The 23,092-nt window shown below is 44.1% G+C and overlaps 3 protein-coding genes across 9 annotated transcripts in view; 2 read left to right on the top strand and 1 right to left on the bottom strand.

Moving 5' to 3' along the window:
- Positions 1 to 6,804: 6,804 nt before the first annotated feature.
- Positions 6,805 to 12,869, top strand: TP53I3 (tumor protein p53 inducible protein 3). 7 transcript variants are annotated; one of them, XM_032683932.1, is made up of 9 exons: positions 6,937 to 6,952; positions 7,058 to 7,178; positions 7,376 to 7,508; positions 7,966 to 8,161; positions 8,313 to 8,455; positions 9,114 to 9,381; positions 10,578 to 10,790; positions 11,505 to 11,701; positions 12,474 to 12,869. In XM_032683932.1, exons 5-9 carry the CDS (start codon positions 8,318 to 8,320, stop codon positions 12,678 to 12,680), a joined length of 1,023 nt encoding a protein of 340 aa, XP_032539823.1. In that variant the 5' UTR covers positions 6,937 to 6,952; positions 7,058 to 7,178; positions 7,376 to 7,508; positions 7,966 to 8,161; positions 8,313 to 8,317; the 3' UTR covers positions 12,681 to 12,869. The 7 variants fall into 7 exon arrangements, with proteins under 7 accessions (XP_032539828.1, XP_032539830.1, XP_032539826.1 ...); XM_032683937.1 differs by having other exon boundaries at positions 6,805 to 7,178; positions 11,529 to 11,701; XM_032683939.1 differs by having other exon boundaries at positions 6,811 to 7,178; positions 9,114 to 9,255.
- A 78-nt stretch (positions 12,870 to 12,947) lies between these two features.
- Positions 12,948 to 18,146, top strand: SF3B6 (splicing factor 3b subunit 6). Its single transcript, XM_032683940.1, has 4 exons — positions 12,948 to 13,296; positions 13,537 to 13,655; positions 16,253 to 16,391; positions 16,897 to 18,146. The coding sequence occupies exons 1-4, from the start codon at positions 13,267 to 13,269 to the stop codon at positions 16,984 to 16,986; spliced, it is 378 nt and encodes a 125-aa protein (XP_032539831.1). The 5' UTR covers positions 12,948 to 13,266; the 3' UTR covers positions 16,987 to 18,146.
- Positions 18,147 to 22,140: 3,994 nt separating this feature from the next.
- The window catches only part of FKBP1B (FKBP prolyl isomerase 1B), a 44,971-nt gene continuing 44,019 nt past the window's right edge, over positions 22,141 to 23,092 (bottom strand). Inside the window, exon 5 of the mRNA XM_032684082.1 lies at positions 22,141 to 22,832. Coding sequence (XP_032539973.1) covers positions 22,704 to 22,832 — 129 coding nt within the window. The 3' untranslated portion in view covers positions 22,141 to 22,703. The remainder of the gene's footprint in view (positions 22,833 to 23,092) is intronic.

Below are 23,092 nucleotides of genomic sequence, written 5' to 3'. Positions count from 1 at the left end.
TGCTTTTGCACCTCCCTGGCATGAGGAGTTGTTTGCCTTTTAGGGCTTAGCACTGGAGGGAGGGATGGCCCCGATTGGCCACCTGAGGTATCTTCTTGCCTTTTAGGGCTTAGCCCCTCTGAGGCAACTTCTTGCCTTTTTAGGGCTTAGTCCACCTGAGGCATCTTCTTGCCTTTTTAGGGCTTAGTCCACCTGAGGCATCTTCTTGCCTTTTTAGGGCTTAGCACTGAGGAGATGGGCTCAACTGTCCATCTGGGGTATCCCCTTGCATTTTTAGGGCAAAAAGTCAAAGCCTGCAAACTCCTGGAGTGCATAAATCATTAACTATTTCAGTCTCTGACAGCACGCTGATCACAAGTTTTGTCTGTTAAAATGTAACTTTCCAGTTTTCTTTAATTTTACCCCTGGTTATTTTCCCATACAGCTGCTCTTTGATTTATCAGCAAGCTATGTGGTACCATCCAGTTCCCATTCCTGCAGGGATACAACACAGCCTGGCCAAGGTGTCTTCTCTCCGCCTCACCCTCTGTTTCATCCCTCCTTAGCATATCCTTCAGGCTGCAAAGTGTGTTGCCTGGGGAACTATCACAGAATTGATTCCAAGCATGCAAACCACATTCCACGCTGGACATAACAACTGCATTTCAGCCTAAAATTTCTTCAATGTTATAACTTCTGTTAGAATATGAATAAAACTGTAGCATCCAAATTTTTCCCAGTTTTTTCTAACTTTCCCTCAGTCATTTTCCCACACTGTGTTTTTGCTGACCATTTAAAAAGAAAATAATTTTTGTTTGGGATCAAACCTGGCCCAGAAACCACCCCTAAAGCCCTTTTTCTGCTCTGATCTGCTGCTTGTAGCAAGTTTTATCTCATTTCTTAGTGTTTTCATTGTGGACTGTTTCCTCAGTAGGAGGTAAATTAAACATGAGGAAAACCAGAACTCAGGAATACTTACCCTATAAAAATACAATTGGACTTTTATGGCCTTCCTGAGAAACATGACCATTTTCCTGCTGGTCAATTCTGTTGCCCTCTTGTTTTTGTGATTTTTATTTTGTTATATTGCTTATGTGAGGCCTAACATTATTTCTGCTGAAATTCCTGAATTCCACATGAAGAAAAATACGGTTTCCCATATAAAGGGGAAGGGGAATGAACACTTATACATCTATCTTTTTACAGAACTGAAGAAAAATGAATCAACTGTAGGCTTTGCTGAGTGACAGTCTTGTCAGCACAAAGTGTGTGGAAAACACAGCTATCACCGGCATAAAGGAAAGACAAGTCTGTGCATCAACCTTTGGCTTTAATGTAAGAGATCAAGAGCATCCTGGGAAGAGACAGCAGAGGTAGAAACTGGGAATGCAGAGCACAAAGCAGTGATAAAGGTAGGGAGCACAGTGCTCTACTAAACACACTTGTTCTTGCAGCCTCAGAGCCCAGTGCCGGGGTACAGCCTGGCTGACTCGCAAGGTTGATTGCTAATTTCACATCTTTGATTTTTGGAAGAAAGATGCCATTTAAGTGCCATTTGCAAGGAGTCCTTTTTAAGCACTTTGAGTTCAAGGATTCTGCCAGTAAAGCAGATGGATGTAGGTCCATTCTCTGGCACTGAGACCTGCTGGTATGGAATGTGCCGTGCCCATACTATAACCCTGAAACAGTGGCTGTACAGGCTGCCCTCGGGGAGCGGTCCTGGGCCATTCTAACTTCACAGTCTGTGCTCTGGAACTGCCAAAAAGCAAAGTAATTGCCAAAACCAAAGTGCTTGCTGGCCCAGGTCACAACTCTACCTGGACTGTTCTGACCGTACTCAGAACTGCTCCCTGGAGCCTTAAAATTGCTGGTACAGATGTAGTTTATCTGTTTTCATTATCCAGCAGCTTATAAAGAGCAGAATAACAGCACTTCTTCTCATATCCTATCATATCAAATGATAAAAAAGCTAATAGGCACTCCCTGATACAGTCACAGAATTATAGAATGGTTAAGGCTAGAAGGGACCACCTGTGGGGTCACATGGGGGGAATACTGGAAAAGAAAGTTCAGCAAGAAGGAGCGCATGCATTGGCTATAAGGTGACAGACCAATTTAAGGCCACACTGACAGTCCTGAGCAGTTATGGCAAAGACCCAGAAACCCGTTGTAAGGTGATAAGGCTACACCAAAAGGGACAAAGAGACTCCTGAGGGCTTTCGGAAAGACCCCAATACCTAGGGAAGACTTCCCAGCAACAGACTGATAAGATCAAGGAAGGATGGAATGGTATGGAGATAGTATGGCCTTTCTTTGCCAACATCCTACCTGATGTGAACTCAGGTCTATGTCATCTGTCTATCACCCTGAAAATTAGTTTACTGACTATAGTCACTCAAACTGCCTAAGGAAAAAAGTACAAAAAGAGATTGGATGCAGCAGCCAAAAAAACACACAGTCAGTTGACAGGCAGCGAACACTTTATTTACAGAAGGCTTAGTTTTATAGTCTTTTTCTTCTGTCCACACGCAAATATACCATATCTCATTGGTTAAGTGTTCTTGTTCACACGCCTAAGCTCCTTTTCTAATAGGTGGTCAGCATTCCCTCACATGCGGGCAACTCTCAAAACAACACCTGTTATTTACTGCAGTTCTTCTTCCTTTTCTGCTTTCTGATCTTCAATGTTTACATTCCTTTACAACCTTGTAGCTGTAACTGCTCAAATTCAAGGCCTAAGCTGTCTACAGCTCAGTCATTTCCCACAACTGGACATGAGCAAAAATGGGGGAGAAGTTCCATCATTTCTGGGGGGGTAACTGACAGGCCGCCTTTTCTCCTTCCGCTCCTCAGGATGCCGTGGGGCGACCAACTGTTTTTATATTTTACTTTGCTTTCACCTTTACTAATTGTAATTTGCTTCCTTCCCTATACCTTATAGACTACCGTGTATATATTTTACCTTCTTTTTTTTTTGCTGTATTGTATTTTATCACCTTGGATCACGGACTCCGACTCGATGTATGTGATTTGCCTTACAGTGTGTATTTCTTGGTCTTAGTGTGTGCTAGTGAGAAGTAGCTATATTCTTTCCTTTTTGCTTTGTGTTAGTGAGTGTGTTTAGATTTTGTCCTAGTCTTTGCAAACTGATCTATTGTGGAGGGGGGTTGCTTGAATTTTATATTGAGGTGTTGTAGTGATCTATTGCTTCTTAGGGAGTTGTGTTGTTTTTGGAGAGCGTGCTTCTGGAATTTTGCAGTTAAATGTTATCACTGATGACATGAACCCTATATTAATTAAAGTTATTTTGTGAGCTGCTAAGAGTTAGTCCATTTGGTTTTGTTTTTTTTCTCGGTGCTGGCAGTCTCGCCAACAGCAGAATAACTTGTAGGAGAAACTTGCTGAGAAGGTTCTCCATTGCTATTAAGTGCAGTCCCCATAAATAGGGTATCAAAAGTCCTGTCCATCTCAGTGAATCTGTCAAGTGAAGGGTCTCCCCTAAGGAGACGCTGACTGACTGTTTTCGGACTTTAAAGGCTTTGAACTGCCAGGAGGGGGACACTAATGGACAAAAAATATATTAATACAGGTGGGACAGAAAATCCTTAATTTCTGCCCCTTTTCACGTGACAGGTGGCTAACATTCACCAAGGACAAACTGTCTGCACACCTTAGGATCAGGAACACTGAGAGAGCCTGGTGTATTGTTCCAAGGAACATATGAAACAAAGGCTGGAGAGGCACAAAGGTGCTGCAGTCATGCTCTGTTGAAATCAATGCAGATATGAAACATGAAGAAGTTGGCACACAAATTTGGCTTAACCCAAGTCTTCCTCAGATCTAGATTCAATACCAGCAATTAATAGAAAAGTATTTTCTGCCCGGTGCTGGAGAAACAATGCCAGTGAAACAACCTTTAGTTGCTGAGTTACTAATACTGATGCAGCACATGAAACAAGCCCCTTCTTCTATCCAAAACCATAGCTCTGTCTGTGCCCAGAATCACAGAACCAGAGAATCATTTAGGTTAGAAAAGACCTAAAGGTCACTGAGTCCAACCATTGACCCATCACTGCCAAGCCCATCACTAAACCACATCCCTCAGTGCCACATCTTTTAATACTGCCAGGGATGGTGACTCCACCACTGCCCTGGGCAGCCCGTTCCAGTGCTTGACAACCCTTTTGGTGAAGAAATTATTCCTAATATTCAATGGAAACCTTCCCTGGCACAACCCGAGGCCATTTTCTCTTGCGCTATAGCTTGTAACTTGGGAGACTGGCCCCAACCTGGTTACAACCTCCTTTCAGGTAGTTGTAGAGAGCCATAAGGTCACCCCTGAGCCTCCTTTTCTCCAGGCTAAACACCCATAGTTCCCTCAGCTGCTCCTCATCAGACTTGTGCTCCAGACCCTTCCCCAGGTCTGTTGCCCTTCTCTGGACTCGCTCCAGCACCTCAGTGTCCTTTCTGAATTGAGGAGCCCAGAACTGGACATAGGATTCAAGGTGAGGCCTCATCAGTGCCAGGTACAGGGGGACAATCACTCCCCTGGTGCTTCTGGCCACACTATTCCTGATACAAGCCGCTTTGCCTTTGGCCCTCTTGGCCACCTGGTTCATGTTCAGCTGCTGTTGACCAGCACCCCCAGGTCCTTTTCCACTGGGCATCTTTCCAACAACTCTGCCCCCAGCCTGTGGTGTTGCAGGGGGTTGTTGTAACCCAAGTGCAGGACCAGGCACTTCAGCTTACTGAACCTCACACAATGGCCTCGGCCCACTGATCTGGCCTGTCCAGATCCCTCTGCAGAGCCTTCCTACCCTCCAGCAGATCAACACTCCCACCCAACTTGGTGTAACCTGTGAACCTACCAAAGGCAAACTCGATCCCCTTGCCCAGACTGTTGATAAAGACATTAAACAGAGCAGGTCCCAGTGCTGAGCCCTGGGGAATGGGACTTACGAAATCTAAGGACTGGGCTTTACATTTTAAGCTAGCGTCGGACTAGCTCTATCCTAGTATTTTCTGCAGGACTACACACAGAGTTGGAGCAGATCCAAAAGGTGCCATTGTGTTATTTATCCCCAAGTCTGATCTGGCTCAGTAATATATTCAGGAGCCGTATCATAGTTGATATATGAGCATTTTTTAATGCTATGGGAGAAAGGCAGAAAGTGTAAAGCTGGAAGACTGCAAAAAAATGCCAACACTTGCAAAATCCTGTAATGATATCCACACGTTATTTGGTCTTGCCAATAGTCATCTTATCCATAACTGACCACTGCTCCTAAGCAAAGGCTAATGTAATGTCTAAGTGTTTCCAGGGCTAGATTTGCAGTGAGTTTGATCTGGAGTTTATTCTTGCTGTCCTGGATGATTTCTTTGAGAAAAGAAAACAAAGTAACTTTTATTTGCCTATTACAAGAGATTTCTGAAAATTATTGAAAGTGTTCAGTGTCTATTCTTTAGAACTGATATTATCTCATTAATATAGGTATTAGTATTTTTAATTTTCAGCTAAAAATAACACAGTCTTCATTTGAGCATCGCACAGTCTGAGGGGGATTTGAAGTTGGAAAAAAAGCATCTCCATTACAGCAATTCTGTATATGATTTTTATAATTTTTTAAAAATTATTTATTTATTTCCTTGTGTTATTACAGCAGACCACTTTAGAGAGAAAGGTAGCTGAATCAGAAGAAAACTTGGACTTCATCAACCTCAGGACTGCTCATGAGGAAATAAAGCTTAGAAGTTTGAAACATTATCCAATTTAAACAACAAACCGCTGCTTTACAACTTTCCAGCTTCTGAGTTTTTTTCAGGGCTTTTTTCAAGAACACTTGAGGGCTCACTGTTCATAGAAGGACAACTCTATGCATCTCAGTTTCTTAACTGAATTGAAAGTGATGTCTTCAATATTTGGCTTAAGATAGTCTGCTTAATCTTTTTAACATTGCCTTTTAGCCTGTTTCCAGATAAGATAATTATTAATCTCACTAAGCAAAGTAAGTTCTCTAATGGCATTACAGTGATGCAGGGCACCACAGATCCAAGGGATGAAGGAAATTGTTACATTAACACATTTTCAGACTGCCCAGTACATCTTCGAATATTACAAATAAAATATATTTTTAACATGTCAATTTGCATTGCCACTGACTGCTACAGAAAGTTATTTATTTTAAACTGCAGTAGATTGCAAAGTTCTGTGAGGATGAGGAAGGAGACACAATGTCAGTACCGGGACTGAATCAGACCGTGTGTACTACAGGACATCAAAAGGCATTCTCAAGAACAACAGGCTTCATGATCTTTTCATCTGCAGAAGTAAAGAAATTATTAGCTCTTTGAGTCACATGAGAACAAATGAATTTTTAGCTATACTTGATTCTAAATTTATTTAGTCTCAAAGAAAAGTTTAAAAGCATGACTCAAAAAATCTCATTATTAATATGAAAAAAATCCACAGAAAAAATCCTACACACAGACACACATATGATTTATCATTTTTAAATAGCCTGAAGTGTCAATTTTATTCCCTGACAATTCAATAGCTGGTGACCAGGACACAGAGAAAGGCATGATCTGATCCTTCTCTTTCTGGGGGAAACAGCAAAGTTCAAGGAGACGTCATCAGGCTTTTACAGCCTGAATGATTCTGTGATTCTAAACCAGGTAGGAATGCACGGGGCTGATGGACATGAACCAGCGAGCTCTGAACGCTGCTGTCTCCCGGAAACAGAGCCTAGGGCGTCTATGGCAGAAGGGCTCTCACAGGTCCCGAATACCAGTGGAGTAAATCGAGTCTGAGACTGAGTTCCGAAATCAGAGCAGTCGCTCCCGCTCTGCTTGAGCGCACACCATGACACTCCTCCCGCCCAGCACGGGCATCAGGCCAAACTCCTCTGGGTGCTGGGGGAGCGGTGGATCTCTGCCGGGGTTTCTGTCTCAATCCGTGCAATAATCCAGGTCAGTGAGTAGAAACAACAGCGAGTTGCACTAATAGTTCTGACTCTGCTCATGTCTTTCCCTCCAAAGTGAAACACAACCTCGCCCCGTTCCACCCCTTGACCCGCAGGGGAGTAGCTGATGGCAAGGGCAGAGCTCAGAGAGGAGGAACCGGGATCGGACTCTGTTCCTGAGGGCAGGTTGGGTTTGTTCCGGTGCAGAGGTTGTCCTTCCTTATTCATAGGAAAAAGGTGAGTAACAAATTGTGCTCGGGAACCATATAACTTCTTAAAGTTATTGCTTGGGGCTACTGCTGGCAGATCTGACAGTTCGAAGCTGTTACACTTGGCTGGAAACGGGTTTCAGAGCAATGTAGATACTCAGATCTTCTTTTTTTTTTTTTTTTTTTTTTTTTTACATTTTTGTGGGCCTGATTCTGTCAACAAAGGCAACGATTCATAAAAATGCAAGTTAGTGAACTCTGATGGAAGAAGGAAGAAAGCTTCTTTCACATCTTATTTTTAATTGACTAAAATTTGGACGCATTTAAGAGCAGAAGCATCTCTTACAGGGTGTATCAGGTGAGCTTTCCACTGAATTTTTTAGCTGATACAGACAAATTTTGTGGGACTGGATTAAATGGTTCAGCTGACAACAATGAATAGACAGCCAGCCTCAGAAAGAAAAGCCTTTAAATTACATTGTATTGAAATAATTGGGAGTGTTTATTCACTGTAAAATAGCCGTAGAGCACCACCCCGTGGGGATTGACATTCCTGGGGTTTCAATTTGTTTGTCATTCTGCATTTGCAGTCTTACCACAGACGATTAGGTACGCACTTAGCTTTTCCTGTACAGATATCATCATGCAAGTGATTTTTACAGAGGGCAGGGTGGTCTGTCACACGGTGCTGGTTGCTTGAAGAGGCTCTGGCCAGCAGCCCACCCTGTGCTGCATTCAGTAAAGTACCAGCTCTCAGGAAGTAACACAGTTGTTCCCATTGTGATTCCCTCTTCTACTCATCTCCTTCCACCCAGCATCAGGGAGCAGAGGGGAGCCTCTTGCAGATTTAATTTTGACAGGTAGGTGGAGGCTTGACATCGCAGCCCAACTCAACAGCTGCTGGTGCCAAAAGGAACCCAGGAACAGTGACTGAGGAGTTACCTGAAAGACTCCTGCAGCAGTGAGACCCTCTACCAGAGCAAATCAGGCACACTGGAATCAAATGCTGAGGCAAGGGAAATAAATAGGAATTTTTAAAATCTTTTGTCATTTTTCATCACTGAGATTTTCTCACTGCATGTAAGTGTGCCTGTATTCATGCCAGTTTTATTTCAGTTTGGGTTTGTGTTTTTGGTTTGGTTTTGTTTTGTTTTTTTTCTAGAGAAAATGTTTGCAGCTTATTTTGATTGCCCAGGAGGCCCAGAAAATCTCTATATGAAAGAAGTGATGAAACCAAGTCCAGGACAAGGAGAAGTTCTTGTGAAGGTCTCTGCCAGTGCTCTGAATAGGGCAGATTTACTCCAGGTATGTATACGTTAAGCAGATTTATGCAGCTGAAAATAACACTGATTTTTTCAAGCCTCTATCTGAGGTCTTGACAGATCAGAAGAGTTAAAAGAGGTTGGAAGTCAGGAGCATTTGGATGGGAGATTTCATAGGGGCGAAAGAAGAGATGTCTGTTGATTCAGCAGATAAATGTTTTTATCTGGGTCACTGCAGTGCTGGGTTGGTATGGAAAGGCAGCTGCCTTTCAATAAAACATGTAAAACCAGAGCTCTGGTCTTTCTAGATGCTTAGACACTTCTCTGGACATTTGAGATGAACAGGAAATGTTTCACTGGCCCAGTCCCAGTGGGAGAAAATCACATTCAAATTATTAAGTTTGATCTGCAAGCCATGCTCTGCAACTGGGGACCATAGTACCTCCTCAGTGGAAACTGGCCTGGAAAAAGGAGACTCACAAAAAACTGAATTTATTCTTATTTTAAGAACATACTTAGGAAACAAGAAGTGTTTCCAGAGGAGAGAAGATCCTCAAATTACTGGACCATTTGCACAGTGCAAGATCAGGATTAAATAGATAGGAATTGAGGTTAGAGACATGCAAATGGAATACTGCAATTCATTACCGTCAATGAGGTGTTGCTTTTCCTTCCTTGCCCTCTCTATTCTTTTATTTCAGAGGAGAGGGAAGTACCCTCCCCCGGAAGGAGCAAGTGATATTTTAGGCTTAGAAGCAGCTGGGAGTGTGGCTGGGCTGGGCCCTGGCTGCAGGGGCCGGTGGAAGATGGGCGATGCAGTGATGGCTTTGCTCTCCGGAGGAGGTCAGGCACAGTACGTTACAGTTCCTGAGGGCCACCTGATGCCAATCCCCAAAGATATGACTTTTATCCAGGCTGCAGCCATTCCCGAAGCCTGGTTAACAGCATTTCAGCTGCTGCATTTTGTAGGTGAGAGGTGTATTTGCCCATCTATCCCAAAACAGCTGATATTCCTTTCTGTTATGAAACCCTTTCTTTGTTGCCTCCATCTGAATGCTGTTTGCCTTTCCTCTGTCACTTCATTCCCGTGGGACAGAATTTGGTATGCCAGACACAAATCCTGAAATCTTGACCACCTCTCCCCACTCATAACTTACCCTGTTGATTGCATATTTACAAGGAAGGATATGGAAAGATGCTCAGTTTTCTTTTCATGTATATTTCTCAGCTTGAATCACTGAATGGTTTGGGTTGGAGGGGACCTTAAAGATCATCTAGTGCAATCCCCCCGCCATGGGCAGGGACACCTTTCATTAAGTCTAAACCCTCAAATAACTTCCATGTTCTCCAAACAGCTGAAAAACCATCCTATTTCTAAGGATTTGACTTCACTTGCAAGCATAACCATATAATGAACTTTCTCACTAATTGCCTTTGGACCTACAATAGGCAACATCTCCTTGTACCTCGTTTCACAGAGACATTAATTGTAAGTAAAATCCCCTCTGAGCTGATTCAAAACATCAGAAGCTCACACTCTTCACTTTGAAAATACACTGCCAAGGCACTGCAGTAGCACTTGCCAGGGTTTTGCTCAGGTGAGAAATATCCTTCTTCTACCTTCTTCAGCAGTAGCACCTAAAAGTTCCAGTAAAGAACAGAAGTTCCAAACAAATAACTTTCTTGTAGACTTGCTTCAAGCAGTGTTGTTTCCTGGGGATCACTTCCAGATCACTTTAAATTAATGCGTTAGAGGAACTGATAGATAATTGGTAGAACTGGTCCTTAACATTACCCAGCACTTTGTATGTTTCTCCATTTTTGAGTGCCTGATTTTTCAGTATGAACATCCTCCAGCAGTGTTTTTTATTGGTGGAATAAAAAGGCTGATTGCGCTCACTTAAGCATCTCGGTCACAGATGCCCAGAACTGGACAGGGCCAAGATAAAGTCATTCCACTGAAACTGGTAAAATGAAGTTCTGTCAGCACACTGTGACCTCTGTTAGTCCTGGGTTTGTTTCTCTTATGAAAGATATGAAGATGTAAACAAAGCCCACAAGGGCATCTCTTTCAACCCCCTCTTCAGTATTTTCCATGCTGTTCATGTTTTAATCCAATGGTGATGCCCAAAGGGTGGCCACTCTTCCCTTATGTCCTCCTTCAGGTAAAATACAGGAGGGCGAGACAGTGCTGATCCATGCTGGAGCCAGCGGAGTTGGCATGGCAGCCATTCAGCTGGTGAGACTGGCAAAAGCAATTCCCATTGTGACAGCAGGAACTCAAGAGAAACGGAAAGCAACAGCAAACGCCGGAGCAGCTGCAGGGTTCAACTACAAGAATGAAGATTTTAGTGAAAAAGTCTTGGAGTTCACCCAAGGTAAGAACCTCTCTGTGAAAGAGCCTGTGACAGCTGGGGAGGAGTTTGTACCTCCCAGCATGTGCACATACACTCAATTTCAGCTGTCACCTTAGTCAGTGAGGGAGCAGACAGTAGTGACCCTGTTAGCACAACCTGACACACTGTTCAGCTCAGAATGTGCCTTTCCTTAGTTTAATTGTGCTGTTTTCTGCATGGGCTCTCTTTATCTGTGTTCATTTGGGGCGTAAATATCGTGCCGCCTTATTGTTCCCTCCACAAAGAACTGTGGGACCAAGTCCTCACACTTGTCTTTTTAAGAATCACCACGGAATCACAGAAGGATTTAGGTTGGAAGGAACCTTAAAGATCATCTTGTTCCAAGTCCCTGCCATGGGCAGGGACACCTTCCACTAGACCAGGGTGCTCCCAAGCCCCATCCAACCTGGCCTTGAGCACCTCCAGGGGTAGGGTATCTACAGCTTCTCTGGGCAACCTGTGCCAGTGCCTCACCACGCTGGGTTCTCACACTGCTAGAAAATTTTTTTGGGGCCCAATTCTATAATTCCTTACAAATCATTGTGACAATTCCTAATTTCAGTAGAAAGAATTAAATGAGAATTGCAGGGTTGATTCTGTACCTATAAAGAACAAGGTTGTAGTTTTCCCTGAGATTATCCCAGCTTTTAATGCAGCTCAACTACATTGCTGAAATCTCTCCTGATTCTACTTAAGGTTCTGGAGTGGATATTATTTTAGATTGTGTTGGTGGCTCATACTGGGAGAAGAATCTCAACTGTCTGAGTACTGATGGCCGGTGGATTATTTATGGACTGCTGAGTGGAGGTGAAGTCCATGGGGATTTGCTAGCAAGGCTGCTCTCCAAAAGAGCCAGCATCCACACGAGTCTATTACGGTCACGAGACAAGGAGGCAAGTAATGGCTATCAACAGTCTGTGCAGTTTGACCGTAAAACTGATGATAGTTTTCTTTTAAAACTAGTGTTAAACACCTTCTTGCAAAAAAAAAGTCCCACTTGAACTGTCATTACATACTTTGAAAAATTAAGTTATAATTAAGTTATAATGTTCCCTTTCTATTTTTATCAAATTCCTCCCTGAATCAGAAGAATGATACCCAGGACTTCTGAATGTATTTCACAAGTACCATAATTTAAAGATTTGGCCTAAAAAAGAACAGAACTTGAGTGATCAGGCAATTTGATCGAGTCTGAGGAGAGGTAAATAAAAACTTCTATTAGGTAATTTTTCGAAGTAGAAAGCAAGGCCATTTGGATGCCCAATTACCAAGAAGAAAATCACTTTATGTGGAAAATTCTCAGCTTTGACAATAAAAGACAGGCAGTGTAGAGCCCTAGGGTAGATGGTTTAAGACATACATACATATACATATGTATATATATATATATGTATATTCTCAAAAACTATCAGTTTGAATTTAAATGGTTCTGCACTGAGCTTACACCACCTGTTTTGGAGAATTTCATTCAATTAAAATGTAATAAATCTAATAGTTTTCTTCTTGTTTGTAATTTAGACCAGCATATGTCTATTATGTCCATTTCACCGTGACAGTGCAGGAAGTGTCTCCTTGCGGGCTGCGCACACTTTGTACGCCGTGCTTAGAGACACCTCAGTGAGTGAAATGGCTGGAAATAACTTTCAAAACGCTCTTTTCCCGCAGTATAAGGAGCGGCTGGTGAGAGCCTTCACAGAGGACGCGCTGCCCTATTTTTCCGGAGGGGCTTCCCCGCGTCTCCAGCCGCTCGTGGACAGCGTTTACCCCCTGCACAAGATCGCAGAAGCACACAGGGTTATGGAGGAAAACAAGAACATCGGCAAAATCGTCATCGAAATGCCCGTTTGCTTCAAGAAAGGGCCTCTGCTGTAGCTGTGCTGGGTGACAGGGTCACCGCGGGTGTTGGACTGCAGAGATCCTGCCCCTTTCTGCTCCAAACCGGGATCGCTTATTGTGGGCGGTGAGGAGGGGCAGAGGATTACGGGAGGCGTTTATTGAAAAGGTGGCGAGGAGGGGAAAAGGATAACGGGAGGTGTTTATTAAAAAGAGGTTCGTGTCGCAGTTCTGTTGCCGTGAACTGAAGGCGGACGCGGCGCGGGGACCCGTAAGGCCGAGGGCGGGGCAGGGGCTGAGCGGTACGCGCCGGGACAGCTCCGGTCCGTGAGGGGAGTACGGTGCACGCCGGGACTGACCCGGTCCGTGAGGGGAGCGCGGTGCACGCCGGGACTGACCCGGTCCGTGAGGGGAGCGCGGTGCGCGCCGGGATAGATCCGGTCCGTGAGGGGAGCGCGGTGCGCGCCGGGACTGACCCCGTCCGTGAGGGGAGCGCGGTGCACGCCGGGATAGATCCGGGTCTCCCGCCCAGCGTTCACGATCCCGGCTGGTGTTCCTGTTCCCGGGCTCTTTCCCCGCCGCTGTTCCTGCCCCAGGCCAAGGCCCCCGCTTTCAGCCCGCAGCCATGGCGATGCAAGCGGCCAAACGAGCCAACGTGAGTGCGCTGCGCTGCCCTGTCCCGCCCGCGCTGGGCTCCGGCCCCGCTCCTGGGGAAGGGAGCCCATCCCGCTCCAGGCATCCCGCTGGTCTGACGGGAACGCGGCAGGAGGGTGGGACAGGGTGATCTTTAAGGCCCCTTCCAACCCCGTTCCATAGTTTAGCCCGTAAGGTGCCGGGTTTAAGGTTTGTGGTACGTGCCCCGGATCTAACAATCCCCGTGTCTTTTCCCTCTCAGATCCGGCTCCCCCCGGAGGTGAACCGGATCCTGTACATCAGGAACCTGCCGTACAAGATCACGGCCGAGGAGATGTACGACATCTTCGGGAAGTACGGCCCCATCCGGCAGATCAGAGTGTAAGTATTTTGTTTTCCTTTGGGACGTGAAGGGCTCCACGTGCTCCAGTGCCCGTGTTCTCACCTCAGTGGGTGACAGCTGGGATCCACAGCTGGAAAGGCTCAGTGCCCTGAGTGCCAGAGAGGGATGTGATGATGCTCTTAAGTGAATTTGTTAGAAAATTATATTGCTAGGAGGTGGGGGAAAGAAACTTAAATTTGATGGGAACTTGGGGAAGTTGGTAAAATATGAGACTTGTTCTCTTGACTCTCAAATACAGCTGAGCTTGTACCTTCACTGGAGCTAAAAATAAGAAAGGCAGAAGCTGAACAGTTTTCCTGTTTAATGAATATGAGATAATTAATAGGAAAACAGATGTTGATGTTGCTGCTGGACCTGTGGACTAGAAACAAACACCAGCAGCAACCCCTATGGGTCAGAGACAGGGCGTCCTCGACCACACAGGGTCTGGATAGTGGGGATGTGACTGTGACTTTGCTTATAAATGCCTGGAGATTGTGCATGTCTGCAGCAGCTCTGAGGTTCTTCTCACTGCTTGTTCAAATACTGAAGACATGAGCGCTGGTGTTGCCTGTTATCCTGAGAACTGTCTGAGTCATCACAGAATGGTTTGGGTTGGAAGGGACCTTACGGATCATGATGTTCCAACAATCCTCGTGCCATGGGCAGGGACACCTTCCACCAGACCAGGGTACTCGAAGCCCCGTCCAACCTGGATGCCGTGGATTAAGCCATCATTCCATCTGGGTGGTATCATGATCCACTAAGTTTCTGGCAGAAAGAGTTGGCTGAAGCTGGAATTCAGGGAGAGCTTTTGAGGACTGTAGTAAGGCTGGTTGGAGTATAGACACACAAAAGGATTTTTATTTTTTTTTTACTCCTAAAAGAATATTTAGGAAGGGGAGGAAACAGAACTTGGTGTGTAATACAATGTGAGACAGATTTCAGTAGATGCACACATAGAAAGGAAATGTAGTTTGTATTTGATATGGGGTGGCTTTATTGTACTGCTTTTATCAATGGTGGCAAAATAACCTGCAGCACCTCCTGAGTTCTTGATTAAGTTGCTGATCAGATTAGAGCAGAACATACCCTTGTCATTTATATGGCTTTCTGTTTCCCAGTTCTCTGAGACTGGGGTGGGAAATTAATGTTTGTTTTGACTATGTAGGATGTAAATACCTAAATTGTCAATGCTGCTTAAACAGACCGAGTGTAACAACTTAAAATAGCAGTGCTCATTTCAGAGCTGTAGTGATTAAAATCATAGGATGGTTTGGGTTGGAAGGGACCTTAAAGACCATCTAGTTCCAACACCCTGCCATGGGCATCTTCCACTAGACCAGGTTGCTCAGAGCCCCATCCAAGCTGTCCTTGAACACTTCCAGGGATGACACATCCACAGCTTCTCTGGTAACCTGTTTGATTGTTAATTGTATAGAGCAAAGTCAGTTTTACAGACAGAGTTGCCCTCAGCAGACCAGGAGAGGGGGCACGTGCTGGTGGTGCTGTGCTGGGACGTGCAGCTGGACAGACCCTTCTACAGGGAAGCACAGCAGACGTGGCTGGGGAATGGCTGAAGGAACAGGGGGAAGCGTAAACACTGCTGGGCTAAACAGGTGGAGTTCTTTGGTAATGAGCATAAAGGACAGCCAGTACTTAAGGTTTCTGAAAACACATAGGCTAGAACAGTGTGACAGTGGGACATAAGGAATTGGGATGTATCGGGAGCTTTCCATCAGAGTGACGCACTGACAGGTGTGTCCAGCAGTTTGTTCAGAACTACTAATTCACGTTGTTTCCCACAGAAATCCCAGCATCATCACAAGACAAGGCATAAGGTCGATCCCCCTTTGTAATGGCTTTTGTGCCTTGTGCAGTTTTTATCCCATTCTCCACCTTTGTACACATCCCAGGGTGGATATGTGAGATGCCATTTGTCCTCGGGAGTTCTCAGAAGCACCTTGGAGACAGTTGTTCTGATTATTAAGCCTCTATAACTGTCTTTTATTTGAAACCTTTGGGATCTGTAAACTCTGTGGTACCTCTGGGCTCATTAGTGTTATGTGCCCAGCCATGTGTCTCATCCCTCGGGCGAAGGGAGTGGAATTGGTGCTCCACTGGGTGATGGCTGTGGCTCTGCAGTGGGCTTTCACCAGCAGGGCTGTTCTGACTCCTAAATTGACTTCATGATGTGCCAGGAACCCTTTTCCACCCTAGGGACACATCTGATCCAGACAGCCACTGACAGCCAGGTCTTGTAATATTAAATAAAACAAACTAATTGCTGTAATAAAGACTTAAATCATTTCCAGATACATGGCAACCCTGACAAAAGCTTCTGATAGTTGTTGTGGGGAGGTGCATTTTCCTTAAGGAGCAAAATAGAGCACACTCTCCTGTTGTCTCTGGCTCTGAACTGTTTGGTGTGGAAAGCAGGGATGTAATTTAATATCTAGAAAAAATAAAAAATTGTTTTTTAGTGAAGTTGCATTAGTTCATCCAGTCTCAGTCACTGTGAAATAAATAAATGTTAGACTAATAAAACTATTTCTTGTTCATTTTATTCAATGTTAAAACTGATGTTGCTCTGCAGTGGGAACACCCCTGAGACCAGAGGAACAGCCTATGTGGTGTATGAGGACATCTTCGATGCCAAGAACGCCTGTGATCACCTGTCAGGGTTCAACGTTTGCAACAGATACCTCGTGGTTCTCTACTACAATGCAAACAGGGTATGTGCACCAGGCGGGTTTAAGTTACCTGTGAACAGAGCCAGCACAAAAAAACAAGCCCAAAATCAGTTTGTAAAAACAGTTGCTTGGGTATTCTTAAGAAATAAACCCCAACTGTTGGAGGGAGTGGATTGGACACACGGTCAAGGTTGCATCTTTACGTGGGGATTTGTGTGCCAAACAAAGTACCTTTGGACCAAGGGTGTGAAAGAAATGTTTCTGGTGCAAGTAGTCTGGAGAAGAGGAAGCAGGGGCCTCACACCAGCACAGCTGCAGCAGGATGTGAGATCTTGTTTATGGGTGAAAAGTCTCCAGTTCTGATGTCCTGCCCGTCACTGACGGTGCCCAAGGCCCTGTGATGTTCTCCAAGGGCAAGAATCAAACAGAGCTCTGTGTGTGATGGTGATGGATTTCATAGTGATGTTGGTTGCAGTTACTGGGAAACAACATGTCCTAAGATGAGAGATTCTTTGTCATCTCACATCTTTTGTTTTCCTAATTGCAGGCATTCCAAAAGATGGACACAAAGAAGAAAGAGGAACAGCTTAAGCTTCTCAAGGAAAAATACGGAATTAACACAGACCCACCAAAATAAACTGATCTTTTTTGGAAAACTGTTTTCAAGCCCTGCCATCAAGTTCTTAACCTAAACACAGGAATTCTCAACAAAGTGTAACTTTTTCTCTTACGAGTTTGATAAGCTGCAATATGAATCTTTAGATCTTCACATTAGAATTAAATAAATGTAAAACATGGGAAGATCTGCTTTAAGATTAAATCCCCCAAGTGGACATGGGCTCTCCAAGCTGTGAGGGTGACCTGGCAAAGGCTGCATTGACCTGTTTCTAGCAGGAGCTTTAAGAAGGGACCGAGCAGGTTCTGGTTTTGACTGAACAAAGCAAGCCTATGTTTATAGCAAAGTTCCTTTCACAAACTGTAGAAGATAAATGGCCTTTTAAAAGTATCCAACTGATAAGCTGACTCCAGTCAAATCTTGTTCTAGCAGTGGTGCCAACACTGACCAGGTGCAGTGAAACAGCCCTGCTCTCACAGTGCTGTGCTGCTGGGCTGAGCTAAGGCTGTACAAGGTCTTTGTTGTGTGTACCAGGTTTGTACTGAGGACTCCGTGTGAATTAGAGAACACTCAACCAAAATGAGACAGCAGATGAAGATTTTGATTTTGGTACCTGTACTGTGATTGTTTTCTGTCTGATGTGTTTGAACTGTAACACATTTTCTGTACATAAATTTTTAGGTGTAGCACCCGGTGGAGGCAAAACCAAATTTACATTTTTTGTAGATTTTTTTTCTTCAGCGCTCATGTCCTGTGTATAAAGATGAGTGTGGTACAGAGTGTGCATAACCAGTGTCTTTTGGAAGTGGGAAAGAACAACCTCCACCTCTGTTCTGAGCCAGCTGGAAGTTGTGTGAACACTGGTAGTATCCTGCCTTGGAATGATTTACTTGGGTGGAAGTGAGATTTTACTCCCTGACCAGACAACTTCCAGCCAGTGCAGAACGTGGGCAGATGCAAACATACTTAGCCTGAGGATTTGTAATTTAATTTTGGGGTTTTTTTCAGTTCATTGTACTGTCATAAAGAAATGTTCCAATTTTCTGATCCTTTGATTTTTGTTGGAATCTGTCAGTTAAGGAACCATGCTCTTCATTTGGTAAAAAAAAATAAAATGTCTACATATTTTGCTTTTTTTTTTTTTTCATCAAGGCTTGCTGTTTGCTGTGCTAGTTCTGTGTGTAACCTGTCCTTTCAGAAGGGGAGTCATCTGTCACCTGACTGTTTGGGACACAGGTAGGAGCTGTAGTGCATCCATCGCCATTCGTGCAGGAATGTCCCTGTGTGTTCGGGGGTGATGGGCAGGGTGCCCGTGCCCAGCTCTCACATGGAGGAGATCCCTGGCAGGATCCCTTAAAACTGACACTGCTTTTTGCAGCAAGAAGCCTTGCAGGCCACAGTAATCCATCCCTGAGGTCGGGAACAGGCGCTGGGAGACTTTTGGAGCCTGTTATCTGGGGTTGGGTGAGCAGTTGCTCCTCCACTGCCAGCTTGGTCTTCAGGTCTTGCCCCTCAAATTATACAATCCAAAGGTTCTCGGGCAAAAACCAGCTTACCTTAAAAATATTTAAAGGAATGGAATCCTATTGGAAGGCTTGTTGCTGTGTGAACATCCATAGCTTTTTAAGCGTTACAAACCGCTCCACCCCCAAATACATGTATTTTTTTAATATATATTTATATATATATGTGTCATGTATATACACACAGGAGGCCCCTCGCTGTACCAGGAACTGGAGCTGCTTGTTGCCATGCTGGATTTATGGTTCTAATAAATAATAATAAACACTGATAATAAATACCAGGGTGCCAGTAATGGTGCTATGCACTGCCAGCCTTGTTTAAAATCATATGCAAATACCACATTGCTTCTGTCAATAGCAGAGAGCGTGGTGCTTGCACTGCAGTGCCTGTTTTGATGAGGATTTGATGCTGTTTGAAAAACATATCTAAAAAGCAATTCTTTAGGGTAATAAGATTAATAAAAATTCCTTCAATGAATTCTCAAGATCAGCAGCTTTTGATTTCTCTGAGAGCTCAGCTGCCGCCTTTCATTAAATATTCCATTTCATACTTTTTGTTCCAGTGCCTGTTCAGGGCTTTCAATGTCCCTGCACATGTAAAATGAAATAATGATTTGTACCTGCAAGACAGAGGGAATGGAAATGGAATGCCCGGAGGATTGTTTTGATGAGATCTGCTCAAGATTTTGTTTGAAATGTAATATCAAAGGACAGGGAAATGAGTTCAGCTCTATGAATGGCAGAGGGGCAGCAAATAAGGCAGATGTTACCAGCCTTGCACTCTGCATCTGTGCTGGTTTTTGTCTGCTCACTTCCTGTTTAATTTTTCAGGAAGTAGGGCATGAAATTAAGCCTGGAAGGTCATTTTTGTCCCCGTTGATGCTGTTTAGAAATTAGTAACAGCAGCATATCTGATTACACAGGCAATGACAGTAAATTTTTTCAAATCTATTATATAGTGGTAATAATTATATGTACTGTGTTGATCGATGATACAATTAAATAAATTAACACATTTGCAGTCAAATAAAAAGCAGAAGATTACATTTCCTTGAAGACTTAATTTCCCTAAGTATCACAAAGCACAATTAGTTTTCCTTTTAGATTTTTTTTTTAAATGAAATTGGCATGAAAAATGTAATAATCGCTGTTTCCAGCCAAGGTCTCCGCAGAGAGCGGGTGATGAGGGAGCACTCCATCAGCCAGCTGTAACAAGGATTTTACAGAGCTGGGAATGGCTGGTTGAATTGCTGAGGGCAAAAGGGACGAGCACAGCAGCAACTCTGCAGATAGAGGAGATAAGACGGAGTATGATCAGCTCCTAGAGCCCAGCAGGAACATCTTTTCCCTGGTAAGAAACCTGGCAGGGGCAGAAAGGCAGAGCCATGCCCTGCTTATTGCCTCAGATGCAGCAGAAGCTCCCAAACAGCAGGGCCAAGAGAGGATGGAGGGAATATGTGGCCATTCCAGGTACGCTGAGCCAACCCTTGGCATCACCACTGTTGGGGCATTCAGGAAAGGGCACAAAACAGATACTGGCTCTGGTGAGACCCCACCTGGAATCCTGCATCCAGCTCTGGGGTCCCCAGCACAGGAGGGACATCAACCTTTTGGAGTGAGTCCAGAGGCAGGACACCAAGATGATTAGAAGGATGGGCCACCCCTTCTATGAGGAAAGGCTGAGAGAATTGGGATTGTTCAGTCTGGGAAAGAGAAGGCTCTGGGGTGACCTAATTGCAGCCTTCCAGTACCTGAATGAAGCCTACAAGAAAGAAGGAAACATACTATTTATGAGAGCATATAGTGACAGGACAAAGGGGAATGGATTCAAACAGAAAGAGCAGGTTTAGATTAGGTATTAGGAAAAGATTCTTTACTGTGAGAGTGGTGAGACACTGGCACAGGTTGCCAGAGAAGGTGTAGGTGCCACATCTCTGTAGGTGTTCAAGGCCAGGTTGGATGGGGCTTTGAGCAACCCGGTCTAAGGGAAGGTGTCCCTGCCAATGGCAGGGGGGTTGGAAAGAGATGATCTTTAAGGTCCCTTCCAACCCAGACCATTCTATGATTCCACGATACTTGGGGGTTTATTCTATCTTTTAATAAGCAACTAAAACTGGGCCATCAGTAGGAGCAGCTTAAACCAATGTGCTGAATCAAACTGTGTTTGACAGACAAGACAGGGCCACATTACCTTTAACCAAGGCACTTACGTGAGCTTGTTTCTGCAACTGCTGCAGCCAAATAACAGCAGCTGCATCTGTGACCCAGTGCAACCACAGACCAGGGCAGTGGCAAAGAAGAGCAGGTCCTTTTCAAAGAATTTGGGAATGCTGATAGACATCAGACCCTGGCAGTTCCAATTCCATATTTATTAACAGAAAATTAGACTGTCCTAAAAAAAAGTACTATTAGTGAAACGGAGTGTAACCCAGCTGCTGCAGTGACATGAGATTTCCACTAAAAAAAGGGTTCAGAAAAGCCTTTCATTTCTTTACGGAGAGGGGAGCAAGAAAAAAATTTACACAGCTCAGTGTATAACAATCTGTTAAGAGGTGGATTTATGGGCTTATTAATTAACAAGCTCCAATGGAGCTTTGTGGGGAAAATGAACATCTGGAGGGAGAAGAGTGCGATCTGTAGTCGCTGACCAGATCACCATTCTGGTGTCTCTGTGCTCCTTCTCGCTCTCCTCTCCAGGAGGTGTCACCGGGAGTCACCTCCACAGCTTTGCTGTCTGACTGCTCATGCTCAATGTGTTCTCCTTACACAGATCCACACAAGACAACAGCACAGCAACTGTTTGAAATACTCCCATCAAAACATCCATTAGTTCAAAACTATACAAATAGTTTACAGTCAAGTTGATGAAAAGTAACGTTGTGACCGAGGAAAAGGCAAAAATGAGCCTAAAGGAAAGAAATCAGACTTAGGCAAAGCAAAATAACAGCACAGAAGCAGCCTCACTGATCAGGTCCTGCTCCTAAATCTGGGTAAATGACAGAATACACATCTTCCTGTCTCCAGGGGAGGAACCAGCATTTCAGGAATTCATATAACCAGCAAAAGAAATAAATATTGCTCAGGCCCAGTGCACACAGTAAGTTTGCAGGCTCTAAACAGGAGCAGATGATGCAGCCTAAAAACCGTGGTGTGTTCAGTGACCACATCATCCCACAAATTAGATTTGTTATGAAAGGTGGATGCACATAATCCTGCTCTTTTCTAGCCTTGCTCAGCTCCATGAGAAAATTTTACCCTGGTTTTACTGTTGTAAAGGCACAGAATTAGATCACTGCATGTTTTTGACAAGCAGCACTTTCCACCTCTTCAGTAGCCAAATTTTGACCAGAGCTGAGGGGCCATAGGCAGAGCAGAGGAGATGGAGATTCAGGAAACTTTTCTGCCCCAGCAGCCCTTCCTTGCACATTCCTGGTACCTCTGGTCCCACAGAGATCTTCTGCTGGGCCATCTCTAACAGGACCAGTGCATGGAATTACACGCATTTCATATAAGAGAAATAATTAACAAAAAACGGGTTGTTGAAGGGTTGTTTGAAGAACTTCTTAGACAGCAAAAAGCATTCCAGTGGCCAGAGGAGAAAAACAGGAAACAGAGACTGTAAAGTATCAAGATTTTATTGTTTTTATATATATATATATATATATATACGTATAATTCTTAAATGAGACAGTATTTTTTAAAACAGCAGCAAGCAGAACGTACAAGTTGAGAAAAGTGGCAGCGCAGGTAACTCTGTTTGGCTAATGCCCGTTCATGTACAAGGTGTACATTGGATTTTTATTTTTTTTTGAGCACCTTTTGTGGTTTTTTATTTTTTCTTGGTTTAAGTGTACAGTAAGGCAGTGGTTTTTTTTTTTCAATAAGGAATATATATATATATTTATATTTATATATATTTTCAGTCATCACCGTGAATTCTTCGTACATGCAAATTAAATAAAATGTACAACTTTAAAATGTTACACCGGGAGACGTTTTTTCCTCAAGGCAAAGCTTCTAATAAAAGGCAAATACGGACACCACAAATTTAAAAAAGAGAAGGAAGGCATAAGAATCCGAGCGGCAGGTGCTACTGACAGGACAGCTCAGGCAGGGAACGTCGGGATTCCAGTGGAGATTCCTCCCGCCACTGGCAAGGTGGGAAGGAACGGATGGTTATTAACAGATGTCTGCAGCCAACTCCCTCGGGAAGGTTCACTCTAACCTGAGAAGCTCCACATCAAAGAGGAGCGTAGCATTGGGAGGGATGACCCCAGGGTGGCCTGTGGCTCCGTAGGCCATCTCAGGTGTGCAGGTCAACTTTGCTCTTTGTCCTAAGCTCATCTGGGTTTTGGATGTGGAAGAAAGGAAAAGAGAAGACAAAAAAAACCCCAACAGTATTAGAAGGAAATTAGAAGGAAAACAAATTAAAAAATCTCTGCCTGGCAGGTTTACAGTATCAAGGAGAGTTGGGATAGTCAGAATCACAGAATCGTTTAGGTTGGAAAAGACCTTTGAGATTATTGAGTTGACAGTTTTGAACTGGATGATCTTTAAGGTCCCTTCCAACCCAAGCCATTCTGTGATTCTATGAGTCCAACTGG

This window comes from Chiroxiphia lanceolata, chromosome 3 (assembly GCF_009829145.1).
Source record: "Chiroxiphia lanceolata isolate bChiLan1 chromosome 3, bChiLan1.pri, whole genome shotgun sequence".
In the NCBI taxonomy this organism is placed as follows: Eukaryota; Metazoa; Chordata; class Aves; order Passeriformes; family Pipridae; genus Chiroxiphia; species Chiroxiphia lanceolata.
The sequence above is the reverse complement of the archived record's forward strand: the minus strand, read 5'-3'. Positions and strand labels throughout refer to the sequence as shown.

What these genes read in the sequence shown, in the direction of transcription:
- SF3B6 (XM_032683940.1), top strand. Translation starts at nt 13,267, where the DNA reads ATGGCGATGCAAGCGGCCAAACGAGCCAAC. An exon ending in AAGCGGCCAAACGAGCCAAC is followed by an intron (nt 13,297 to 13,536) that starts GTGAGTGCGCTG and finishes TTTCCCTCTCAG; the next exon opens with ATCCGGCTCCCCCCGGAGGT. An exon ending in TCTACTACAATGCAAACAGG is followed by an intron (nt 16,392 to 16,896) that starts GTATGTGCACCA and finishes TCCTAATTGCAG; the next exon opens with GCATTCCAAAAGATGGACAC.
- TP53I3 (XM_032683934.1), top strand. Translation starts at nt 8,318, where the DNA reads ATGTTTGCAGCTTATTTTGATTGCCCAGGAGGCCCAGAAAATCTCTAT. An exon ending in TCAGCTGCTGCATTTTGTAG is followed by an intron (nt 9,382 to 10,577) that starts GTGAGAGGTGTA and finishes GTCCTCCTTCAG; the next exon opens with GTAAAATACAGGAGGGCGAG. An exon ending in TACGGTCACGAGACAAGGAG is followed by an intron (nt 11,702 to 12,473) that starts GCAAGTAATGGC and finishes CTTTTCCCGCAG; the next exon opens with TATAAGGAGCGGCTGGTGAG.